This window comes from Scardinius erythrophthalmus (assembly GCF_964197995.2).
Source record: "Scardinius erythrophthalmus genome assembly, chromosome: 18".
Lineage (NCBI taxonomy): Eukaryota > Metazoa > Chordata > Actinopteri > Cypriniformes > Leuciscidae > Scardinius > Scardinius erythrophthalmus.
In genome coordinates this window covers 32,017,829-32,041,741 of record NC_138238.1, presented here as the reverse complement: position 1 = coordinate 32,041,741, position 23,913 = coordinate 32,017,829, and the positions used below count along the sequence as shown (strand labels likewise).

At 37.1% G+C, this 23,913-nt stretch overlaps 4 protein-coding genes across 4 annotated transcripts in view; 2 read left to right on the top strand and 2 right to left on the bottom strand.

Annotated features, from left to right (window-relative positions):
* Positions 1-3,233, top strand: part of LOC308707346 (SUN domain-containing protein 1-like) — a 33,008-nt gene extending 29,775 nt beyond the window's left edge. Inside the window, exons 2-4 of the mRNA XM_081393738.1 lie at positions 1,645-1,760; positions 1,884-2,051; positions 2,590-3,233. Coding sequence (XP_081249864.1) covers positions 1,701-1,760; positions 1,884-2,051; positions 2,590-2,706 — 345 coding nt within the window. The 5' untranslated portion in view covers positions 1,645-1,700 and the 3' untranslated portion in view covers positions 2,707-3,233. The remainder of the gene's footprint in view (positions 1-1,644; positions 1,761-1,883; positions 2,052-2,589) is intronic.
* Positions 3,234-6,857: 3,624 nt separating this feature from the next.
* Positions 6,858-12,912, top strand: rac1a (Rac family small GTPase 1a). Its single transcript, XM_081392606.1, has 6 exons — positions 6,858-7,227; positions 7,838-7,909; positions 8,498-8,615; positions 9,993-10,055; positions 10,503-10,662; positions 10,860-12,912. Exons 1-6 carry the CDS (start codon positions 7,193-7,195, stop codon positions 10,988-10,990), a joined length of 579 nt encoding a protein of 192 aa, XP_081248732.1. The 5' UTR covers positions 6,858-7,192; the 3' UTR covers positions 10,991-12,912.
* crym (crystallin, mu) lies at positions 12,713-19,742 on the bottom strand. The gene is made up of 8 exons (XM_081392605.1): positions 19,495-19,742; positions 19,258-19,408; positions 17,780-17,842; positions 17,595-17,696; positions 17,324-17,507; positions 14,267-14,388; positions 14,054-14,138; positions 12,713-13,233 (listed from the first exon to the last, which is right to left on the bottom strand). The coding sequence occupies exons 1-8, from the start codon at positions 19,659-19,661 to the stop codon at positions 13,169-13,171; spliced, it is 939 nt and encodes a 312-aa protein (XP_081248731.1). The 5' UTR covers positions 19,662-19,742; the 3' UTR covers positions 12,713-13,168.
* Positions 19,743-20,292: 550 nt separating this feature from the next.
* snu13b (SNU13 homolog, small nuclear ribonucleoprotein b (U4/U6.U5)) lies at positions 20,293-22,768 on the bottom strand. Its single transcript, XM_081392415.1, has 3 exons — positions 22,353-22,768; positions 21,961-22,081; positions 20,293-20,994 (listed from the first exon to the last, which is right to left on the bottom strand). Exons 1-3 carry the CDS (start codon positions 22,353-22,355, stop codon positions 20,732-20,734), a joined length of 387 nt encoding a protein of 128 aa, XP_081248541.1. The 5' UTR covers positions 22,356-22,768; the 3' UTR covers positions 20,293-20,731.
* Positions 22,769-23,913: the final 1,145 nt, after the last annotated feature.

Here is a 23,913-nt window from a genome sequence, read left to right as displayed (position 1 = left end):
GTCAGCCGCTAAAGAGCAGATAGCTAACTGCTTGACAAAAAAGGGCGCATCTGCACTTGGCCTTCTGAAAGCTCTCAGCACAGGTGTTTGCTATCTTAAGCACTGAACGGATTTGACAATGAATTGCTTATGTTTTGTCAATGTCTTGTCATTTAAACTGAAGCTGAAGCACTTAAGTTAACCTGTTATCCTGTAATAATAATAACAAATACTTATGTTCTAAAACTTTAACATGAAAAAAATGGAGAAAAAAAAGGGAGATTGTTAAGTTATGTTTCTTTTACTGCACATGTGCGAAGAGCAGCCTTTATGGGTTAGCGCGTTTTTCTTTTTTGGTTGTTCGGTCTGGCGTCCTATGAGAGGAAGAGCGGCTTTGTTGAACGTGATGGAACAATAAAGAGTTTATTGTTAGTTAACAGTTGTAGTTATTGAGTCAACACCTCTGACTACCAAATCATTTCACAAAAAATTATAAAAACTGAAAGATTTTTTAAACTGAAAAACGTGCAGTGAAAAACACCTTCAATAGATTCACTTTGTAATGTCATTGAATCATATAACAGTAAGAGAATGATAGATCAGAACTTAACATTTAAATATTTAGTGATGCTTTGGATGAACAATATAAAACAGTTTTTCTTCTCACCAGAACACACACAGCGGCGGAGTGGCGCGTTCACAATAGCAGCTTGTGATTCGTTCCTCTGAAGAGGTGCTTTTTTATGGCGAGCAACTTCTATGTTGGGCTTGTTTCAAAGGTGACGGTCTGAACAACGATTCGGTGTGATTGCTGTTCAATGCCGATAAATGCAGAGCACTAACCGCTATTCACTCTGTTGCAACGACCAATGATTTAGTTGATCCTGATAAGTGCTCATTGTCACAGCTGTGAACACAACTTTTCTTATTCCATGAGGGGGTTTGGCATCACAACGACTTTGTTTCCAGGCGGACACGCGATACACGTCTCCTTGAAATCCTGTAGAATTCAACCAATCACATGACGACTTCAAATCTCGTGTTTATTTCGAATCAGAAAGAATCAGAATCAGAATCAGAATCAGAAAGAGCTTTATTGCTAAGTGTGCTTGCCTTGCACCCACAAGGAATTTTTCTTGGTACTGAAGCTTCCAGTGCACATATACAAATACAACAAGAAACATAGTAATACAATTCTAAGAATAAAATATATTTAAAAGAATAAAAATACAAATAGTATAAATAGTAAAAAAGTAGGGTCACAGTTGGGTTTAGTCCGAATAAACATTTACATATTATGAACATATTTACAGTATTTGAGTAGTATGAATAATATAAATATAAATATCACCTGAATTAGAGAATATTACACTAGACAGTGGGAGTCTAGTGCATGTTACAGATTATGAACATATTTACAGTTTTTTTGTAGTATGAATAATATAGATATAAATATCACCTGAGTTTATTGCACTAGACAGTGGGAGTATTGCACTTACAGGCATATGCTTGGGGGGCATGTTACGTGTTCAGGAGGGAAATGGCCTGTGGAAAGAATTTTGTGTGCCTTTGCCTCAGACGTCATGCCCACAGACTGTTGGGTGAACGTCTAATGCATGGTACTAGCCTAAATATGACAAGATCTGCATTTCTTTGTGTCTGTAGGAGGGGGCATCATAAGCACTCGTTGCTCAGAGTCCTTCAACACCAAAACGGCACTGATGAGTCTGTTTGGCCTCCCGCTGTGGTACTTCTCTCAGTCACCACGTGTAGTCATACAGGTCTGACACCTTTGAGAATTCTCATTTTGTGTGTATTCATTTGTAAAGTCAAGCTTTGATTTCCAATGGTCTCTTTCTCTTCTGTCTATATCACTGTTTCTCTTCATCCATTTGTCCCTACAGCCAGACGTGCATCCTGGGAACTGCTGGGCATTTAAAGGTTCATATGGTTATCTGGTGATCGGCTTGTCCATGAAGATTGTGCCTACAGCCTTTTCTCTGGATCATACGCCCAAATCCCTGTCGCCCACCGGCAACATTAGCAGTGCCCCACGAGACTTCAATGTATATGTAAGAACACATAGAATTCAAATAATATCAGGGTTTCTACTTCTCTCCAATGAATATACTAATGAATAAGATTTCGCCCTCAGCCATCCTAGGTGTATATGACTTTCTTTGCTCAGCCAAACGCAATTGGAGTTATGTCAAAAAATATCGTGGCTCTTCCCAGTTTTGTAATGGCATTGAATGGCGCCAGAGTTTTGAAGTTCCAAAAAACGCATCCATCCATCATAAAATTAATCCATACGGCCATTACCAAACTGGGAAGAGCCAGGATATTATTTAATATGATGATTGTGTTCGGCTGAAAGAAGAAATTCATAAATGCCTAGAGCTACAGAGCTACACCGCCTAGGGTCAATCAATTCTATTTATTATAAAGGATTTATCCATGCACCTTTTTTTATTTTTAAATTCACATGCCCTAGTATTCTTTAATCTTTGTCTCAACACCAGAGGTGGCTAAACTAGTGTTTATTTGTAATCTTTATTGGATTTTGATAAATCTTGCCTAAACTTGTAATTCTGTATCTCTGTCTTCAAGGAGGAGGTGACGAGAGCTTTTCAGATCATTGAGATGAGAGTGCTGTCTAACTGGGGTCATCCTGAATACACTTGTGTGTACCGTTTCCGGGTGCATGGGAAGCTTGTTGATGAATGACTTGCAAGCACTTGGAACATTATGAACTCCTGACAATTCGTCACTCATGCACTGGAAAAAAGAGGAATAGTCACTCTTAAGAAACAAATAATGTGCCATAGAGCTACAGTTAAAATACGATTGCATGCTGGTACATGTACTGTTAGGCCTCAAGGTCAGACTCAGCACTTGCACTCGTCTCATTCTGATGCATCACACTGTTTCCAATTTTGTCTGTCATCAGGGTTATGCTTTTTTTCATTTATTATTATTATTATTATTCACCACAAAATTCTACAAACAAAACAGTGAAGAATGTATTTTAGACTAAATGTTTTGTTAAGTTCTTCAATTTTGAGCTTTTTTTGTTTTCATTTTTTTTTTTTGCCAGCTGATATGTGCCCTATTTATAAATGGCTTTTTTTGTATTTAAGTTGATATGGTGAGTTTGGATTTTCATGATCTTTATGCAAGGGATTTTGTAAGGGAATTGCCATGTGATCTTTATAGGTTGGCTTTTCAAATAAAATTCTATTTTTTATTATTTTAAAAAGGATTGTGTGTTTATTATTGTGGATAAGGTGGTGCAGTAATTTTTGACACAGGAAAAAATAGAGTACAGCCTACTTAGTGCTGATAAAGCAAGTCTTTCTGCTTTGTGGCAAACTTCACTGCCATCTGATCAATAAAATAAATAATTAGTTATGATTAATTATGTCTAGTATCTGTATTATTTTTAACCAATCTTTAGTTTAAAAAGGTCAAGTTCTCTAAACAGTAGACAGACATGCATTAAGAGTTATGCACTAGACTACGGATGTCACGATACCAAAATTTCAGTAGTCGGTACCAATACCATCAATTTTACGATCAGTACCAATTTCGGTATCACAGCAAAATCTGTTGGAACTATTTTTCTATTTTATTCAACTACTTGAAAAAAATATTCAATTCAATTCAATGACTTTATTTATGATGGTAATCATAATAATAAGCATTAAAGGCTACATGCTGTTTAAACTTAAATATTGCTTATAAAAAAATCCCATGGAGACGTAGCTAAATCTACTGCACATATTATTTATTTTATTCAAGTTTTTATTATTTTTTTTTTTTTTCAAGTTAAACCGACCTTTTATTTTGACGGGTTGTCGTGAAGACCTTTGAGTTTCTGTGTGTATAATATGACGATAGTTTTTTCTCAAATTGAACGGTAAAATGCTCATGAAGTGACTCTAAGAGTGGCTCTGGAGATGAATTTCATCATGTCATCATATCGTGAGGCAGCAGAGATTGAAAACAGCGCGAGCATCACTCGTGCTTCAGTGTGTGTGTCTGTGTGTGTGTGTGTGTGTGTGTGAGAGGTAAATGAAACCGCGCGTCTGCGCCATTCATTCGCACAGAGACAAGCAGAATATGCAGGGTTAATATTTAAATATTCTTTTTGCAGTTTAATATACACAGAAACTAAATATATCTTGGTATATAACGGATACAGACAGTGCATGCTCCAAGTCAAAAAGTTAGTCTGGAGCCCGCGCTTAGAGAAAAACACGGAAGCGACTTAAAGCAGCTGTAGTGGGTACCGAATATACCCGGTGCGGTACTAACGTTACATAAATGTTGGAATCGTCACATTTTCAATACCGAAGTACCGGTACTTTGCCAACACTAGACTGAGATTTTATAATATGATGTTCCACGTCATAAATGAAACCTTAAAATCGTCCTTCAACTCCCTTCATTCTCCACTGAATTTATTCCCAAAATGGTGGCAAAAAATATAATTTATATGTAATTTGTTAGTTAGCCCTATAAAGTCTATTGCATCATATTTGATATCAGAATATCTGAAGGCCTCTGAATCGTCAGCATGATCAACTTAGCTGGAAAACCTGTTGATTACAATCTACTAAATGCCTTCTGTTGTCTTTTTTTTATAAGGAAGTAAAAGGCCTTTTATAATTATTGTAAAGATGTCAATCTTTATGTTGTGGCTCTTTGCAGTGAAATCTTTTTTTTTTTTACTTACGTTTATAAAGTAAATATAAGAATACATTTGATATTATTTCAAGATGGAGATAAACTGGATTGAAGCAACTATGGTTTACTTGATTAACAAATATTTTCTTTTCTCAAATTAGTTCAAATTGATTCACTTCATATTACACGTGTTTTATGTTTTTTTATAGTCAGGAGGAGTCATGGATCTTTAAAATTTTAGTTTGCAATCTTTTTTATTTACACAGGTTAAAGGTGAGGAGGGACGATGATCCGCATTAGGAGGAGTTGTAGTTGCGGTTGTGCTTGTTGATCCACAAGTGCTTCAGTCTCGGATCGTTCGTGTAGCGCTCAAGCAGCAACTCTTTTTCTCTTCGCTCCTCCTCTTTGATTATTTTCTTCTCCTCCTGTTTCTTGGCCTTCTCCTCTGCCCAGGTGAACAGAAAAAGTGGAACTTTCCTTTTGCACATTTTCTGGACGTTGGCCTTGTGCTGGGTCTCAGTCTTGGGGCCGTCAGGAGAGGCTACACAGAAGAGCTTCGTCATGTGCTCATCGATCTGAGACGCCTCATCCGAATGGCCTTGCATGGCCTTGGAGTCTCCCATTTCCCTGGGGTCACCTTCCTCTTCCTCAAATCCCTGGATCTCCTCCACTTCGCTCGCCCACGCTTCCTCCTGCACCTCGCTGTCCTTCTCCAACCAAGCAAACATCTTTCTCACTCTCATTTCAGCCTCCGGCGTTTGGGAGCGTTCAGTCTCGAGTAAGTCACTGGCCTGGATGGTCTTCCCTCTGTACTCCACATACTCGTTCTCCTCATCCTCGATGTCAACCAGCATGAGTTGTGGAAGTGGCTCAAACGGGGAAGTGAACGGCTGAGGCTTCCGGGTGGGAGGACGTCGCAGAGCAACGACTTCATCAGGTGCAGGAGTGGGCCTCGGAGGAAGTCCTTTGGGAGGATGCATTTGGGATGAGGAGCACCGGATAGAAAACAGTTCATCAGGTGCTGGAGTGGGACGTGGAGGAACCGCCAATGGAACCATCTGTGGTTTCGTAGGACGCATTTGGGATGAAGAGCGTCGGATGGAAAACAGTGCATCAGGTGCTGGAGTGGGACGTGGAGGAACCGCCAATGGATGCATCTGGGATGAAGAGCGTCGGAAGGAAACAACTTCATCTGGACATGGAGCCGCCGACGTTTTGGGAGGATTCACTTGAAGCGGAGAAGATGGCAGGGATAACACATCCTCAGGTGCTGGAACTGGTTTAGGATGCACGGCTGGTTTTGTCACTGGCGGCAGGGGTTTGAGGCGAGCGCCTGGTAGAGCGAGGTGTCCGGAGACACTTGGAAGCTTTGGGAGTTCTCCCTCTATTGGCTTTAAGAAGGAAGATCTTACTGTAGAATGCAGAGGTTTGACCTCCACAAGTGGCGTTGGCCCTGTGATCTTCTGTTTCCTCCGTTTTCTCACCTTCCTTTTCTTTTCTCCAGCTTCTCTGGATCCAGCCGCTGATTCTTGCGCTGCACACTGCTGTGCTCTCTGAGGTGTCTCCCTTCTGCGCAAAAACGGAGCAAAACACCCAAACAATTTACTAAATATACTGCTAAACAGCGCCATTATGGACACCGAATGTTAAAGAATTCAATATCTGCAGAAAGTCTCGAAGTCTTTCAATCGATTTACTTCTAACACACCAACATTAGACCAGAGTCAGAGTTGTCGTTTAGAGTTGCCATGACGCATTCTCCATATGATGTCACCACAGTTAGAGCTCTGCTGCATCTGGAGCTGCTCAGTTCAAACACAAACATTCACAATACTGGCATCAGATGAAATACTGACTGTTTCCCACACACTCCTTCCCCTCACTGAATATTAAACTGAGATAGTGGAAATTAATTTTCCCTGGTTTTAGTTTCATATTTAAAAAGAAGCCTATTATTTCATTTTTTTTTTTCAATCAATTAATGTTTCTACATTGAAACTGATATATTCAAAACATTATTCTCCAAACATAATTTATGCATAGTGTTGGGTACATCTCTCTAAAAAAAAAAGAATGTAATTACTAGCTACTAATTACATCTTCAAGGCATGAAAGTTTTGATAATATTTAAAATCGAACTAGGACTGTTCCTGGTTAGAGTTATACGAGACGTAGATCCGCTCCAGTCCATCAAGAGGCAGCAGAGAGTGTGTTTATTGTTCGGGACGGGTCGGGATATGTGTGTGTGCGTGTGTGCAGACCGGGATCTGACTGAGATTTTAGGGTGGTGGCTGTTTGTTCAACTGGAGCAGCAACAACAGCAGCAAATGCGCTGGAATGCGGTCGGCTAGCTAACTTTACTCCGTCGAGTTTGAGTGAAATTTCACATTATCGTTCAACTTTTATCGACTCATCTCTTGGTTTGTGCGTGTTGAATTTTGAGGACGGGTTATCCCGGTCAGAGCAGCTTTTATTGATTCATTCACAGATAAAGCTAGCGGGATAGCTTGCTAAGTGAACACAAATGCAGGCCATAAAGTGTGTGGTCGTCGGGGACGGGTGAGTTTCCCCCTATTTTCACTATTATATTTTTCGTGGAATAATGTTTTACACGTATTAGCCGTTTCTTGTGTTTTGAGTTTAGGTAACTTGAGGGCCTTTGATTTGGGAACTTTTGTTCGTCTTTGTAGCTCACAGATATTTTAAAAGAGCGTTTATGTATGTGTAATGTGAGGTACAAAGACGAATAAAAGTTCCCATGTGTGTATATATATCATTAATTCTGTTTTACACTTTATGTTGTGCCAGCGAAAATTACTTGATTCTGGACTTTTTAAATGTCCGTGTATTTATAGTCTGGAGTCAAACTGCTTTATCAGTGTTTTTCGCTGTTGCTAAACTGAAGCCCTTCCCTGAGTATTCCTTTAAATGTTAGGCTTACGTCATTCATATACAGTAAACTTGAGCAAATGCTGTCTGAATGTGTGGGAGTGTTGCAGTGATTAATAAAGTCAACCAAACCCACTTATAATTCTTTGCCCTATTTAATTTTAATTGGGAAATGAATCATTGTTTAGCTGAAAAGCAATTATAAGAGATGACCTCAGTTTATATCATAAAATCAGATCTGTATCTGGTGATTTTTGAGATGTTTTATTTCTTCCCTCAGGGCTGTGGGAAAAACATGCCTTCTGATCAGCTACACCACCAATGCTTTTCCTGGGGAGTACATTCCCACTGTGTAAGGCGACCTCACTCTTACCCTGAGTTTCCTAAAGGGACAGTTCAGCCAGAATGAACATTATTGTCATTTACTCGCCAACATTTCTTTCAAACATATGTTCTTCAAAATATTTTTTTGTGTTCTGCAGATTGAGAATCATGCAGGTTTGGAACAAGTTTTTATTTCGGGGTCACCTGTCCCTTTTAAAGTAAAAAAGAAAACGCATTAAAAAGTTTTTAGTTTAGTATGAGTATTGAATATAAAATAATGATTTTTAATATGTTGTATTTTCAGTAGTAAATATTATATTACTATACTATACATTTGTATAATTAATGTTTCTGTTCTTGATTCCAACATTTATGTTATAAATCCACATTCCTGGTCTTATTGTGCCAGTTTCAACTGTGCATGTTATTCTAAGTAAAAAAAGTCTTGTTATCTTTCATCAAAATGTTATAACTATCTCCACCACTAAAACAACTGTTCTTTTTAACTCCTCCCCTTCATCTACCTGGTTTCCCCATTGAATAATCTGTTTTATTCATAAATATGTCAGATATGACATTAGTGTCTCTGAAGTATATGCTATTAACTTTCATTCAGGTTTGATAATTATTCTGCCAATGTGATGGTCGATGGAAAGCCGGTGAACTTGGGACTGTGGGATACAGCAGGACAGGAGGATTACGACAGACTTCGACCGCTTTCCTACCCTCAGACGGTACTGTCATAATAATAGAGCTAAAACAGATGCATCACAATATTGTTCTTAAATAATTAGATGTTTATTTGAGGTTTTATCAGTGGACCCATTATTATATTATATATATTATATTATAATTGTGTTACAGCAAAAAGCCATAGGATAACATTTTTGAGAATTTTGACTCTTTGCCTTTGGCTTGATCACCCAAAAATGAAAATTCTGTCATTACTCACCCTCATGTCGTTTCAAACCTGTAAGCCTTTCGTTCATCTTCAGAACACAAATGAAGATCTTTTTGATGAAATCTGAGAGCTTTCTGTCCCTCCATTGGTAGTCTACTCTACACAACAAACACTGACACTTCAAAAAGTTCAGAGATCGTAAAACTAATCCATATGAATTGAGTGGTTAAGTCCAAATGTTCTGAAGAGACTCGATCGCTTTGCTTTTATTTATTCACATATGAACATTGATGAACAAACAGCTCACCCGAAACTGCTTGACACGCGAGAACAAACCTCATTGGTTCTTTCTGAAGCTCAAACGTTGTGCGTAACACGAGAATGAGTCTAATTGGTTCTCGCACGTCAAGCGAACATGCTTGAGCTTCTGTTTACCACAACTGATGTGTGAGTTGATGAATGTTTATATGTGAATAAAAGCCTAAATTCAACCAGTTCATCATGAATCGAACAGTTTAGTCTGAGTTTTCTGAAGAGACACGATCACTTTATATGGATTTGTTTTATGATCTCTTTATGAACTTTTTGAAGCATCAAAGTGCGTAGCGTACCAAAGTAGTTTCGTAGCTGTCAACAGAGGGACAGAAAGCTCTCAGATTTCATAAAAAATATCTTCATTTGTGTTCTGAATTGAACGAAAGTCTTACGGGTTTGGAACGACATGACGGTGAGTAACTAATGACAGAATTTTCACTTTTGGGTGAATTATCCCTTTAAGTTTTGAGAGCAGGAAGGATCTCAAAAATAGTTTGATGACATACTGCTTAGGAAGTGTAATAAACACTAAGCCTTAGGACGGTGAAATGTTTAAAAATAGCCCAGGTCTTGATTCCTGGCAGGCTAAAGTGATTTCTTATGTTACTCAGAGCATTAATGGCAGCTCTGTGTTGTCGTTGTCTTTGTTACTAAGGCTGTGAGAGTGAATGGCTCAATTGTTTGCTGTTGTCATCTAGGCACAAACCTCACTGTGTTTTTTTTGTTGCTCTGTTTCATTGGGAAACAAGTGAAGTCAATTTACAGTTCATTAATGCAACAGTCTAGTTAATGCTGTGTTTTACAGATAGTCATATAATTCTAAAAGAAAATTGTTGAACATTTAGACGGAATAAAAGGAGGGTTTTGTCTGATTTGTGTTTTTCATTTCTTATAGGATGTGTTCTTGATCTGTTTCTCTCTTGTGAGTCCAGCTTCGTTTGAGAACGTCCGTGCGAAGGTAAGCAAGCCCTCGGCTATTTTGTTGTTTAAGTCAATGTAGACGACTTTCGAAATGATTGCAGCGAATGGAAAAGAGGAAGAAGCTCTAAGAATAGTTGTCTGGCTTGAAAGATTGAGCAAATGTGATTTCAAAGCCTCAAAATAGCATGTTGACGTCTAATGAAGCAGACAGAAGGTTCTTTTAATCTACTGTGTCTGCAAAATGTCCAGTGACGTCCATTTCAAAGGATCAAGTGACATTTGCTGTTGTTGGTAATGAGGAGTTTGTGGTGTTTATCCACGGGTAAAACATAGGCTAGGTTTGGAAATTGCACACTAACATGCTATAAATATTTCTAGAGTATTGCTTATGTATATTGTGCAAATTTTCTCTACCCATTGAATGTGTTTGAATTCAATGGAAGCTCAACATGTGTGTTTTGATTTTTCTTTTCTTTTTCGACAGTGGTATCCAGAGGTCAGACATCATTGCCCCAACACTCCCATAATTCTCGTTGGGACTAAGCTTGATCTGAGAGATGACAAGGACACCATTGAAAAGTTGAAAGAGAAGAAGCTCACTCCCATCACTTACCCTCAAGGCCTCGCTATGGCCAAAGAAATAGGTCAGCACTTCAATAGTAAAACACTGGCCTTTACACGTGTGTATGTTAGGGCTAGGTTGACAATATTGATGAATCGATTTTATTTCATCTTCAATTCAAAATCATCATTTTCAGTTGTAATAAACTGAGTTTGAGTATACTTTGCCCAGCCTTAGCTGTCTGGATCCACTTACGGTTTTCTTTTGTTTCGGCCTCAGGAGCTGTGAAGTACCTGGAGTGCTCAGCCTTAACGCAGCGCGGCCTTAAGACGGTGTTCGATGAAGCCATCCGTGCGGTCCTGTGCCCGCCTCCTGTGAAGAAAAGAAAGAGGAGGTGTCATATCTTCTGAACTGACTGCACAGACAGCACCAACTGCAATCTGAGCTCATCTGAGAGGAGAACAATGGAGGCAGGGATGATGGGAAATGCGTGTTGGGGAAGAAGAAACGGTCTGCACAGTGTATGCATGCAGATATTTCTCTCTCTTGCATTGTAATTAGAATTATGCCACTAACTAGCTGTTAAGACGCCTGAGTATTTGCTTCTGAAGGATGGGAGCAGCATTCATAGTTGTTTCCCATCATACACTAAGAAATTCCTGCTGCCTTCTAATGATGTTCTTTATTTTCCCCTCATTTTGATGTTAAGAAACTAAATACTCCTTTCAGTTTCTCTGTTTCTCCATCTTTGTGAGCCCATATATATTGTTTACAATCTGCATTTTTGTAGAAAATTAATTATTGCCAAAAGTTAAACCAAGTCGTGGATTTCAATTTGCTCACTAACAATCTCTTCTTTTTTGTTCTTTTTCCTAAAGGGAGTTTTTTTTTTTTTTTTTAATTGTGTACTTGTAAGAGTCAGAGGTTGCAGTAATATTGAAGGAACTATTTTACTAGAGGACAGCTGAAGAAAACACTTTATTGGTTCGATGTGTTATGGTTCCCATGTCTGAGAGTTTATTTTGTTTAACTGTATAAGAAACAAACCTAGTTAAACTGCAGATAATAGCTCTGTTTTGTCAGCATATAGCATATTTTCACTACCGTATCTGAATATTCCGAAGGGCAGATCTCTTGTTTAATCTCTCTGTATTTTAGTCAGTCTGTTAGAGGAGTCTGGCAGTGTTTTATCCATTTTACAGTCCCAGTATTGTATTTAGACTACAGCTCTACCAGTGCCTAGTATCAGACCAGGATTTTGTTGGAAAGCTGAGCATGTCAGAAATTTCTATACAGTAGACACTGTTATGGGGTTTATATCCTCTAAAGACTCCCATGAACACTGCTGAAATGTAGTGGATACTTGAGAACAGTAATTCAACTGATTTGTTGTTAGACTACGGACCTCAAGTATTAAACTTACAATTGGTCTTGGTTAAAAAGAAAACGGTTGTAATTCGGCACATGGAATGTGTCATTTAGAAAATTCTGTAACAATGGCAGTTTGAAATGCTTATTCCTGCTTTTACTGTCTCCACTAAAACGACAGTGTATTAACCTTTATGTCTGAAATAGAAACCCAATCTAAAAACCTTTGTCTTTTGTTTTCCATGTCTGCTGAAATAATTAGTTTATCCACATAACACGTAACTGGGTACAACCCAGCAAGTAATTTGTCTAGGTTGTGCCTGTTCAGCATACAGTGTTGGCTATACCTCAAATTGTATTAAAAAAAAAAAGATAATTGCTATTAGTGTGCCCTCATTTTTTCTTACAGATTAAGGCTGCATCCAAATATGACTACTTCCATACTGTATACGGTAGTAGGTGAAAAACAGTATGTGAGCCATGTAGTATGTCCGAATATTTAAAACGGTAGCCGAAAAGTCCCCAGATGACCTACTACTTCCAGTGAGTTGCTGAAGTGTGTATTTAATGGACACTTTACTATCCCATGAGGCCACAGGAGTAGATTTGTGAATGGAGGTGAAGCGACGCAACTGACCCTATAGGTCACATGACAATGACAACATGGAAGATGTGGTACATCCAAAATTTGATTCATACTACAAACATTCATCCTGTTTCAAACCAAATGTAGTACACACAATACAATATGTGATTTCGGATGCAGCATAACTAATTTTTTATGTAAAGAGCGAGAACAGTTTTGTTCGCATAATCGTAAATTGGGGAAAAGACACCGCTACCATCATGGCAGATGAGACTATTCAAGTCAAGTCACCCTTATTTACATAGGAGATTGTTTCAAAGCAACTTTACAGTGATAACAGGAAAATTATGCATTTCAGCTTAAGTCAGTGTTAATTCAGCTTCATTGTAAAGATCATTAATTATTAAATTAGTTCAATTTGCCTATAAAGCAGCTCTGCAAAAAATGATGTCATCGTCCAGTTCAGTTCTCATACAGCAGCGTCAGTACAGTGTACCCAACTAAGAAAGCCAGAGGTGACAGTGGCAAGGAACCCGAACTCCATCAGGTGACAGAATGGAGAAAGAAAGCAGGCTCAGTCGTGGGGCCAGTTCTCCTCTTGTGCAACCAGCGGAGGAAACTGCTGGCCGGTTCTTCAATGTTCGCTGTTCCACTTCTCCAGAACAAGTTTGGCTGAGACAGCATCTTGTATCCCCATGCCTGCATTTAAAAATGCAAAATATTCAGCAAGTCAACACTACTTTCTCTAGTTTCCTCTGACACAGGCCAAATTTATCATTCCAGGGGCCTTATTTTTATAGATGCGCATTGAATGATCCTAAATGTGAACGTACAACAATATCTAGAACGTCCATATGTACAAAAATGTTCCTAAATGCATCTCCCTTTATAAATCATCTTAAGTTCAAGTGCATATGTTTATCAATGTTATATGTGTGAGTGTGTGTATGTGATTATATGTATATATTAAGCTCTGTACTAATTACAAAGCAGTTGCTAATTTAATACTAATACTAATAATAATGCATATTGTGATTGTCTAATTATATTTACATTTATTTATTTGAATTACTGGTATATATGAGCACAAAAAGTTTGAATGCATGATGTACACAACATTTTCACATAAATTTTTTCCTTTATAAATCCTGTGATTTGTTCCTTAATTTCGATGTAGAATGAAATTCATTGAATTTAGAATCAAATCTGATCACATGTGTGTGTTTTATAATTGAGGCCCCTGGACTAAATTGTGCTTACCAAGAAACACAACTCAACTCCCACATGACAGGCCCACATTTCTGGTTAAAGATCAGCAGGGGTTGCTTTAACTTACATAATAAAAATTATAAATAGCAAAATGTCCTTTTTGTCTCGAGAGGATTGAAATGCAAACATCAAGCTTTTTAAGGCACATTCAGCTACTATATGAATTCCTATCAGTGATGAGAATGCTTTTTTTCTCTTCAGTACATTTTGATCTTGATTTTTAGATCACAGCTGTGGAAAAACAAGTTACCCAGTGACTTGAATACCGTAGTCTTCTCACGCTGAGCAGGAAAGGATCCATTTATAACTTCTCCGAGCTCTGCGAAAACTTGGGCCTAGGGAAAAATAATGAGCATTTAAATGTTTAGGAATTTGGACATGTATTGTAAGTTAACTCAAATAGATGTTGGTGAAATCAGTTGTATTTTATTAATCAGACAGTGTTAAAGGGAGTGATGCATACTCCAGACAGAACTATGTCTCCTGACTCTGCTGTAGCCCCCTCTCTGCTGTCCACATACACCACAGCCTCTCTCATCAAGACGTCATCCAATTCCCTCCAGTCTGGACGACAAGCGCCAACCGCTGTCACAAAACAGCACCACAATATATAAAAAAACAATGTAGTAAACAACTATGATGTAAAATATCAGTTTACTTTCTTATTGAATTCCTGCACAGCACCCAGAGAGGCCACTATTAAGGCAGCGAAACTGAATCTGGTCATGTCATTTTTTATTTTGGAAGAACATTTCGGCTTCAATACATGTTAAAGTCGCCATGAAACGCAAGTAGCGAATGATATTGTTTTCCGTATTGTGATGTAAAAAATATATAAGACCTGACTTGGTTCTATGCGTCGGTTGTTGATTGGATTTTGAGATGTTGAGCTTGCAGGGGTGGGGTTTACAGTTCTAATCAAAATTATTCAACCCCCGTTGCACATCAGTTTCACACTTAGTCGAAAGACGTCTCGTTGCTTTTTGAACACTATCACTTGTGAATAAGGTCTCTAGTGTTCCACTAACCTGCTGCACAGCAATAACTAAACAGACTCCAGACAATGTCTTCGGATATGCTTTAATCGCGGCCGGAGGATCTCAGACCAATTTCAGAGAGAATCCCACCAGCAAAAAAAATACAACAGTTTTATAGAATAGGAGTATGGCAAAGTTGACATGATACATTACATAATTTTCCTACAGTATGACAGGTTCTTCATATGCATAATTCAGCAAACCCTTCTGTTACTAGGTAGAAGGTAAAACACAGAGAACAAGAAAACATTGTTAGCCATTAACAAGACAAAGTGGGTTGAAAATCGGCAAAGTTACTCTTTAAGCTCAATTGACAGCAATGTTGATTACCACAAGAATAATTTCAACTCGTCCTTTAAAAGAAGCAAAATCGAGGTAACAGTGAAGCACTTACAATGGAAGTGAATGGGGCCAGTTTTTTGAGGATATAAGCAGAAATGTAAAGCTTTTTTTTATTATAAAAGTTAGTTACTTATATTTAACTATTCTGGTAAAACTTTAAACTTTTATTTGAGATGTAAAGTTGTTCTTCAATTCACAGCTTACAGAATTATACTGTCAAGGAAAAAAGTTGTAAAATTTAATACAGCTTTACAAAGACATGGTTAGAAAGTGATTTTTTAAACTAAAATCATGTTAATGTGCACATTGTTTACTTCTTATGACTATACTACTGAAACAGTATTTAGATGCTGCTAATAATCATGGAAGCAAAGTGTCCATTTGCTGTACCCTTAAAAATCCTTCATTCTGAAGGGCCCTTTGAAGTAACTAGTTTTGAACGACCATTCAATATGTCGGCCATGACTGTTCTCTCTCCAAAGTGCCCTTTGGAGGTGGATTTATCCTCTTTGAAATGTAGCCAAAATGTGAGGCAAAGCAGAGATGGCCTTCTTTGGGAGATACCAGGGTCCATGGCTCTGCCATTGGAGAAAGCATAATGGCCAAATTGGATAATATGTGCCTTGACCAACAGCCTTGAAGTCATTGAATTTCTTCATGCGACAGTCAATCACTGTTTGCGGATATTCTGTGCAATTGGGAGTTTCACATGAAGGTGAAAATGTTCCACACGCAGATTGTGACGAGAAGCAGGGCGGGGCAGAGAGCCATGGGAATGGAGCAACACACACGCCACACTGGTCGCGAGTCCCACGGAGGAGCTCCAGAAGGATAAAAAGAGGAGTGATGAAAGAGGATCAGGTGACACGTCTGGACTTTATGTTGTTGCTTTATTTTAGTTTATGCGGCAGTCGTTGTTGTTTATGTTTATACTATTACCAAAGTTATGTTCATCTTTTGCCGGTTCTTGCCTCCTTCTTCCCTTAATTATGAACATTGTTACATTGGTGCCAAAACCCAGGAGGAAGGAGGGAACGCACTGTCAAAGGGCATTTGCTGCTGTGGGAAATCGGTAGCGCCATCGAGTAGGGCTGAGCAGAGTCTGCCGCCATGGGCGCTCGACACGACTTGCCGGGGGACGGATGAACTCGCTGCCGTCCACCAGGGTGTTGGAGGGGCATCTGTCATTCTTAAAGGGACGGAAGAGTGGCCACCGTTTGCCTTGATGGGGAGGAGCAGGCGAGGGAGGAAACGGGAGGCTTGCAGCCGGGCGCCTGAAGCCAGAGCCGTTGCCGTCCACCAGGGGGCAGAGGAGTCAAAGGCAGTACACCGAGGGGTATCCAGCACCTCCACCAGGCATCGCAGAGGAGTTCCTTTAGCAGGTGAAGGACCAGATGTTGAGCGCAGTATCGAGGGTACCTCCCGGCCTGCGAAGGGCTATGGGTATATGTGGCAAGAAACAGGGCTGGGCCGAGAGTCATGGGAAAGGAGCAAAGCCGATGGAGCAAGTGTTAACGATCTCGAGTCTCACGGTGGAGCTCGGGAAGGATAAAAGGAGGAGTGACGACCGTGAAGGAGGAGAGAGGACCAGGCTTGGACTTTATGTTGCTTTGTTTTAGTTTATGTTTTGTTTCAGTTATCCGTGAGGGGCTGGAGCTTTGCTTTTGCTTTGTTGTTTTGCTCCTTCTTCCCTGAACTATGAAAGGGATTTCTGTGGGAGCTGTGCTACATACATTACTACACAATTTATTTTTAAAGCTATATTTTTGGGCTTTTTTGCCTTTATTAAGATAGGACAGTAGGAGGACATACAGAAAATCATAGGAGAGGAGAGAGGGGAACTGGACCAGGTAAGGACCTTAAGCTGGGACTTGAACTGGGGTTGCCCAACGTGCACCCACACAATATGTTGGAGCACTTGCCCAGATGGTTATGGCTCCGAAATATTGCTACACCTTTGACAATAGACCTTATTTTGCCTGCTACATTTCTCATAAATATAGCTAATATGACTGCATCTTTACAGTTTCCTTTAGTTGTGACTATATTTACAGTATAACATGGCCTCTTGTAGCATATTGCTTAACAATTAGCAGTATCCTCACAAAATATATCTATTGGAAATCTGTGGGCCAACTGACCTGCTACGTGGGCACCTGATTTGACCCACTCGCCAAAGAGTATCGGTTCACTAGCACCTGTGGCAGTGACTATTACATCAGCTCCCGTCACGGCCTCCTTCAGCGAAGAGCAAACTCTAACAGGGCCTTGGAGATCATTAACAAACCGATGAGCCATTTCTCTCCTTCGACTCCACACACGGACCTGAAATAAACACAACACTGGATGACACACAAAATATAGTTTATAACCTGGATATATGGACAAACTTCTCATGTTCAGACTAATTACCTCTTTGAACTTGAAGACCTTAGTAAAGACATTATAATGGCTTCTAGCCTGTTGCCCTGAACCAAGGATGCACAACACCTTTGAAAGAGCTGGCATGAACAGCTGGAGAGATAAAACATATTCAGAATAAGTGACTTTATATATAAAACCATAACAAATTTGGGGTCAGTTTCAGAGGAACCTACTTTAGCTGATATGGCTGACACTGCTGCGGTTCGTTTGGCTGTGATGGCCTCTCCATCCATGATCTGACATTAGAGATACAGTTACAGAACTAAAGCATTTCCAGCATGCTGTTCTAACATTTCCTTTCCTTTAATATGCTCTGGATTTATACAGTTATTTGTAGGATGGTAGTGTGGTCATCCTCAATGGTAAAATGACTGATCACTAATGGATGGATGGGAGGATAAATAAAATTCAGACATACAATGATATTATTATATATTTTCTGTGGTTAACATGTTTTTACCTCTATACTAAAATCAACCAATTAATTAATACATTCTTAATAAAGAAAACCTACTTACAAAAAAAATAAATCTGTAATTTGTCAAATTAGTAATTGATTATATTTATTAAAAATATATTTAAAATAATTATTGTATCTCTAAGGAGTAATGAAAATGTTATTAATTTTTATTTAATGGTTCCAATATTCTGTTATTGAAGGTTACACCACATAACCTTCATCAATAAGTCATCAATGAAAATGCAATTCATACATTCAATAATTTTAATAAAACATGTTTTAACTTCTATATTAAAATAAACCAATTAAATAATACATTCTTAAAAATAAACTTTTTTTATTATTTTTTGAGAGACAAGACACGATAAAAATAAAACAAAATACAATAAATATGTTGCAACATACCGAAGGAAAAAAACTATATCTAATCAAGTATTATAAACAATAATTACGATATGTCCGAAAAGGAGCAGGATGAAGCAGAAGCTTGTTATTTTTCCCACCGCTTATACAACTCTAAATAACTTTACTTTACTAAGTGAAAAAAAAAATGCTATTATTAATATTTTGAAATCTTTTGTACACCAAAAATAATGTTATGTAGTTCAACCATAGGGTTCAACCAGCATGACATCACAGAGAGGAGCCACTCAGTCCGTCCATGTAGATTTTCTCTAAAAATATAAGATCATTTAAATTTTTTAATGCAAGACAACTTTGGTTCAAGTTTTTTAAAATATGTCATAACAATAATATATTAATTAATAATTGTTTATATTTTTAAAAACACACCTTTCAAACATTTTTTAAAATAATACCTGCAGTGTGTACTCCCAAATGTATCCAAGATATGAGTAAAATGTATATATATAATAATACATAGCAAATGTAATGGTTCCAATATTGTTATTGATAGTTATGCCACATAAGACTCTACCCTTTAATTATCATTAAATGTAAAATTTTCTTGAAAATGATGTAAATGTTTTTCGAAACCAATTAAGATGAATTTAACGTGCACGTGTCTAGGCACATGTTTTAAACTACATTTTTAACAGATTTTTCATTTTCTTTATCATACTCTTATGTGATTGACACAGATGGTCATTCAGTAAATCTCAGAAATACACAGATGTGCACATGATATGAAGGTAATCTGTCTCTCAAAGGAATGAGGTTTGATTGTCTCACCGCTGTGACATGCCCATGCTCGGGATCGAACAGTAACACTGTGGCTTGAGTTGATGGTAAACTGGAGCCCTCTGCACGTTGGTAGAAAGTCACCATCTTTGTGCATAAAATACCCTCAGCGGCCAGATATGCAGGCATCACGCCTAAAAACCTGACAGATGCATGATCAAGTGTTTACTTCTATAGAAATATGTCAGTAAACGATAGCAATATTTTGAAACATGGATTCATTCATACCCATTGTGTTGCTGTATAGGGACCACAGATCTCACAGGCTGGATTATTTCTGAACTGTCCCGTTTAGAAAACTTTCCCATGACAGACTCCAGTCTGGGAATCAGATCCTCGTAACTGAGGCAACGTTCCACCTCATGTTTGTTTAATAAGACGGGAGAGTCTGTCATAGTCTGTCTGTCTTGCTATCAAAAACTTCTCGGTTTGTTTGTTTTGGACTTTGGTTCCAAAGTCACGTGGTTGGTTCGTTCGAGTCCGACGCGCGTTTTTCACCTTATATCTAAAACAAAAGTCTTCATACAAAACCACAAAAAAAAAAAAAAAAAACATTTTAATCGCGACTTTAAACGTTTATGTTAAATATGCATAAATCTACCCTCACACAACACGTGGCTTCACAATTTTTTGTGTCAACAGCAGCTCACTGGTGTCATTTTCAGACCCTATCGTCCAAAGTTATGTAACAAAAATTTAAATGTAGTACAAACATCGTTTCTTATTTTGAAGTCACATGGCTTAGTGTACATCCAAACAAAACTGCGTCGTGGTCTTTTTTTTTCTCAAACCGCAATGCACAATTAGTAAAAATTAAAAAGCCCCTATGACAATTAACCTAAAATGTTTTATTTGCAGACGTAACAAAAAAAAAAAACGCATTTGCTTAATCGGAAGTAAGATTAAATGCTTCTTAGTTTTGTTTACTTTCATTTTAGGTGACTTGAAAGTCAAGAAAAATTAAGCATTAAAAAAAAATAGACAAGGTTAAAATTTATGTCCACCAAAATAATCTTCAAATCTCAATTTACTACAGTGAATTCCAATGTTTAATATACAATTAAAATACATTTGCCTATATCTTTTGTGTAGATCTGTCAGTATTTATTGTACATACATATATATATATATATATATATATATATATACTTATACTATGGGGAAAAATTATTTGCAATAACATTCTCCAGTTTGCTTTAGGTAACACCAGAAAAGTACAAGACCATTTTAAAAACACCAGTGTTTAAAAATGTTAGATGGGTTTGATAAATCTTCATACTGCACAAACAACCAAACAGATGTCATTTAATTTTAACCGAACTTTATTTCGGCTGTCAGAAACTGAGGATAATACTCAACATTGCTTGATTTTAGCATGCAAGAAAAAAAAAACTAAACAAAAAACAAAGTACAAAAGGGATCACTGTTTAAAAAACCTGAAAGTAAAAGTGTACAGGGTATGAGCTCAAACTAAGAGTCTTTCAATAGACATCTGCACAGACTGAATCTGAGGTTTCAGCTGCGATCCCTCTTTGATGGTGACTGATGTGGCAATGACTGGTCTTGACACTCCACATGCACGTCCGAGAGCTTGTTTAGAGCGCACAAAGACATACGGCACGTTCTTATCCTCGCACAGCAGCGGCAGGTGCAGAATGATCTCCAGAGGTTCAGCATCAGCCGCCATCACAATGAACTCAGAAATCCCACGGTTAAGAGTTTTAGTGGCTGTGGAAGACAATGAAAGTCAGAGCTGGCAAAACTAACATTCCCAACATGTAGATAATTTAGCTGATCTTATTTTTTATTAAGTTACTAATTTCTCTGATTAAAGCTGAAGTGTGTAATTTTTGTCTCCCATTCTGACTTAACACCAAAGAGCCTGAAAATGCAAGTTAGGAAGTCAAGTAAATATATGAAAAATTAAATATATATAATAACTATGAACAAATATATTAAATGAAAACCAGAATTGTTGTATCAATACACCATCAACAAATGACATGCAAATATAACTTGCACTTCCACACAAATTACACACTTTGATCAAGCAGTGATTTTCTTTTTAATGTGCATTAAACAATGCAAATGCAACAGAAATGTATAAGTGACACATTTTACAAAACCAATCAAATGTTTTCATGAAAGTGGAATCTATTAAATACAATACATTTAAATATGAATCTGAATATTAAGTGTTATTTTGGGCTGTAATTAGGTCAATTACAAACAATTAAATATTCTTTTATTTGAATAAGTATTACAATTTATTAAATAAACCTACATTATATAACTGACCTGAGATAAGTTAAAACCATTAAACACTCATCCATGCGTTCACCAGATCGCCATCCAGCGGCGAACCATCGGAATTTTAAATTTTTTCACCGATTTTTTTTTTATTTTTTATAATTTAATAAACATAAATGTATAAACCAAATTTTGAAATGTTCCGAATATCGGTATGACGTAGCGAAGCATAATTTGCTGAAAACGCGGGACTTGGCGAGTTTGATACCAGATTCGGAACAACTGATTCGAGAAAAAAAAAAAAAAGATTCATCTTCATGAAGAAGTGTTTCGAAAGCGCCCATCACTATCACTAGTAGCCTAAAATGCACGATTTTTTTTTTTTATAATGAATGTTGTTAATGGTCTTAATGGAGAAACATTGATCATGTTGCGGTACTTTACCTTCATTGGCCCCCTTTCTCAGCTGTTTGTAGTTCGACGCCTGCTGCACAAGGTCCAGAATGGTTTTGGAGAGCGTGGCGTCTGCCAGAGGATAGGCTTTAGGATTCACTTCAGCTTCAGTCTGTGTAAAGAGGACACACAAAAGAACAAAGAGTTATCAACAAAACACCCAACTAACGTTACATAAAGTTAACCCAGCGACACTTAGCATCTGGTCAACAATGTTTGTATATAGATCTACAGCTGAAATGGATAAAAACATAAACCTTATATTTTTAAAATAATGTTTAGTGTTTAGTCACACTTTCGGCAGGCAAAATTAAAACATCTAAACGTTGAATGCAGTGAACGAATCAAGATAAATAGTAAGATGTCCCACACGTGATACTCACCATCGTGTTTGTTGCGTTTTAGCCGGTGACTAACTTAGATACACACGGATCCTCTCGGCAGTAGCTTCACGGAGGAGAGTACGATTTAAGTAAACAGAAAAAGGCTAAGGTTGAGCAAATAAACAAAATAAATCGCTTTAGTGACTTTAATGACCAACGCAGCTTTGAGATCTTCCCTGCTACCTACTTCCCTGCGTCTCGCAACACGTGTTTGTGAAAGACACACTGCGCATGCTCACGTTTCAAACCACTTCCTGTAGTCGATTTTTTTTTTTTATCTTTTATTTAAAGTCATGGCTTATACAATATTTTAAAAGCACTGTATTCAGAAGTGTACTATTGTATTTAGCGTAGTAATAATAATTAGTTATTAGTTCTTCTGAACATTCATGAATCTTTTGTTTGGAGCTTTACTGGAGGTTTTACCTGATCTCGGGTCAGTTTTATCATGTAGGTTAATTTAATGAATTTTTTAATTAACATTTAAGGAAAAGGAGACTTACAGTTAATTGTTTCTAATTGACTTAAATACACAATTCCTGTTTAAAACATTTTTAAAAAATAATAAACAAATTATGCAGACAATTCAAATGGTATTTAATGAGTTGTAGTTTACATTTAGTAGTAAAATCTTCATAAAAACACGTAATTAGTTTATAAAAGGTGTCTTCATGCACGTTAGTGCTTCAAAACAGAACATTTTGCTAATTTATTTAGTTTTGAAAAGTTTAGTTTCTCCTATCACTAATAGTATAGTAATAGTATAAATGCTTTTTTTAAACAGTATTGTAAATTAAACTATACTTAAAACCTTAAACTTAAAAACATCAATCCATTTTAAAAGCAGGTTTTTTTTTTACATTTATTTCCAAAAACATGCATGTGACATTTCAAAAAATACTAAATGTTGCACATGTAATACTAAAAAACAGAAGAAAAAAGTTTAATAAATAACAGAAAATGGGTACAGCCTACATGAAACATCTAAATAATAAGGAGCAATTTATTTATTTTTGTATATGTCCATAGTTCTGATTGCTTATTGCTTGTAAGTCGTTTAAAAATAAATCTTTATGTCCGCTTTAAAATGGGTTATATGGGTATCCTTTCAGACCACTTACATGTAAAACTTAATTTTATAGTGATACAAGTACTGGAAGTACAAGTACAAATTGTACAAGTAATAGTATTACATGGTATTATTATTATTATTAACATTTAACATAAAAATGTGACGTCTGTATCTTTTTTTTTGTCATAATAAAAATAACTTATCTTTTCTGCATGTTCATTTTAATTCCACTTAAAGTATTAAATGCACATTCAATATCAATCCAAAATAATATAACATACATAAAAAATGATTTGTAAAATAGTTTCAGTATCCATTTGTACAAAATATGAGGAAAATTTTAAAAATATATATATATTTTTTTACATTAATTCTCTAACATTAAAGAATGTGCTAAACAATTTATAAAGATCTTATACATTTCCTGGAAATAACAAAGTTATATAAAATATAGGTAGATTTTTTTTTATTATTATCAATTTTTCCCCA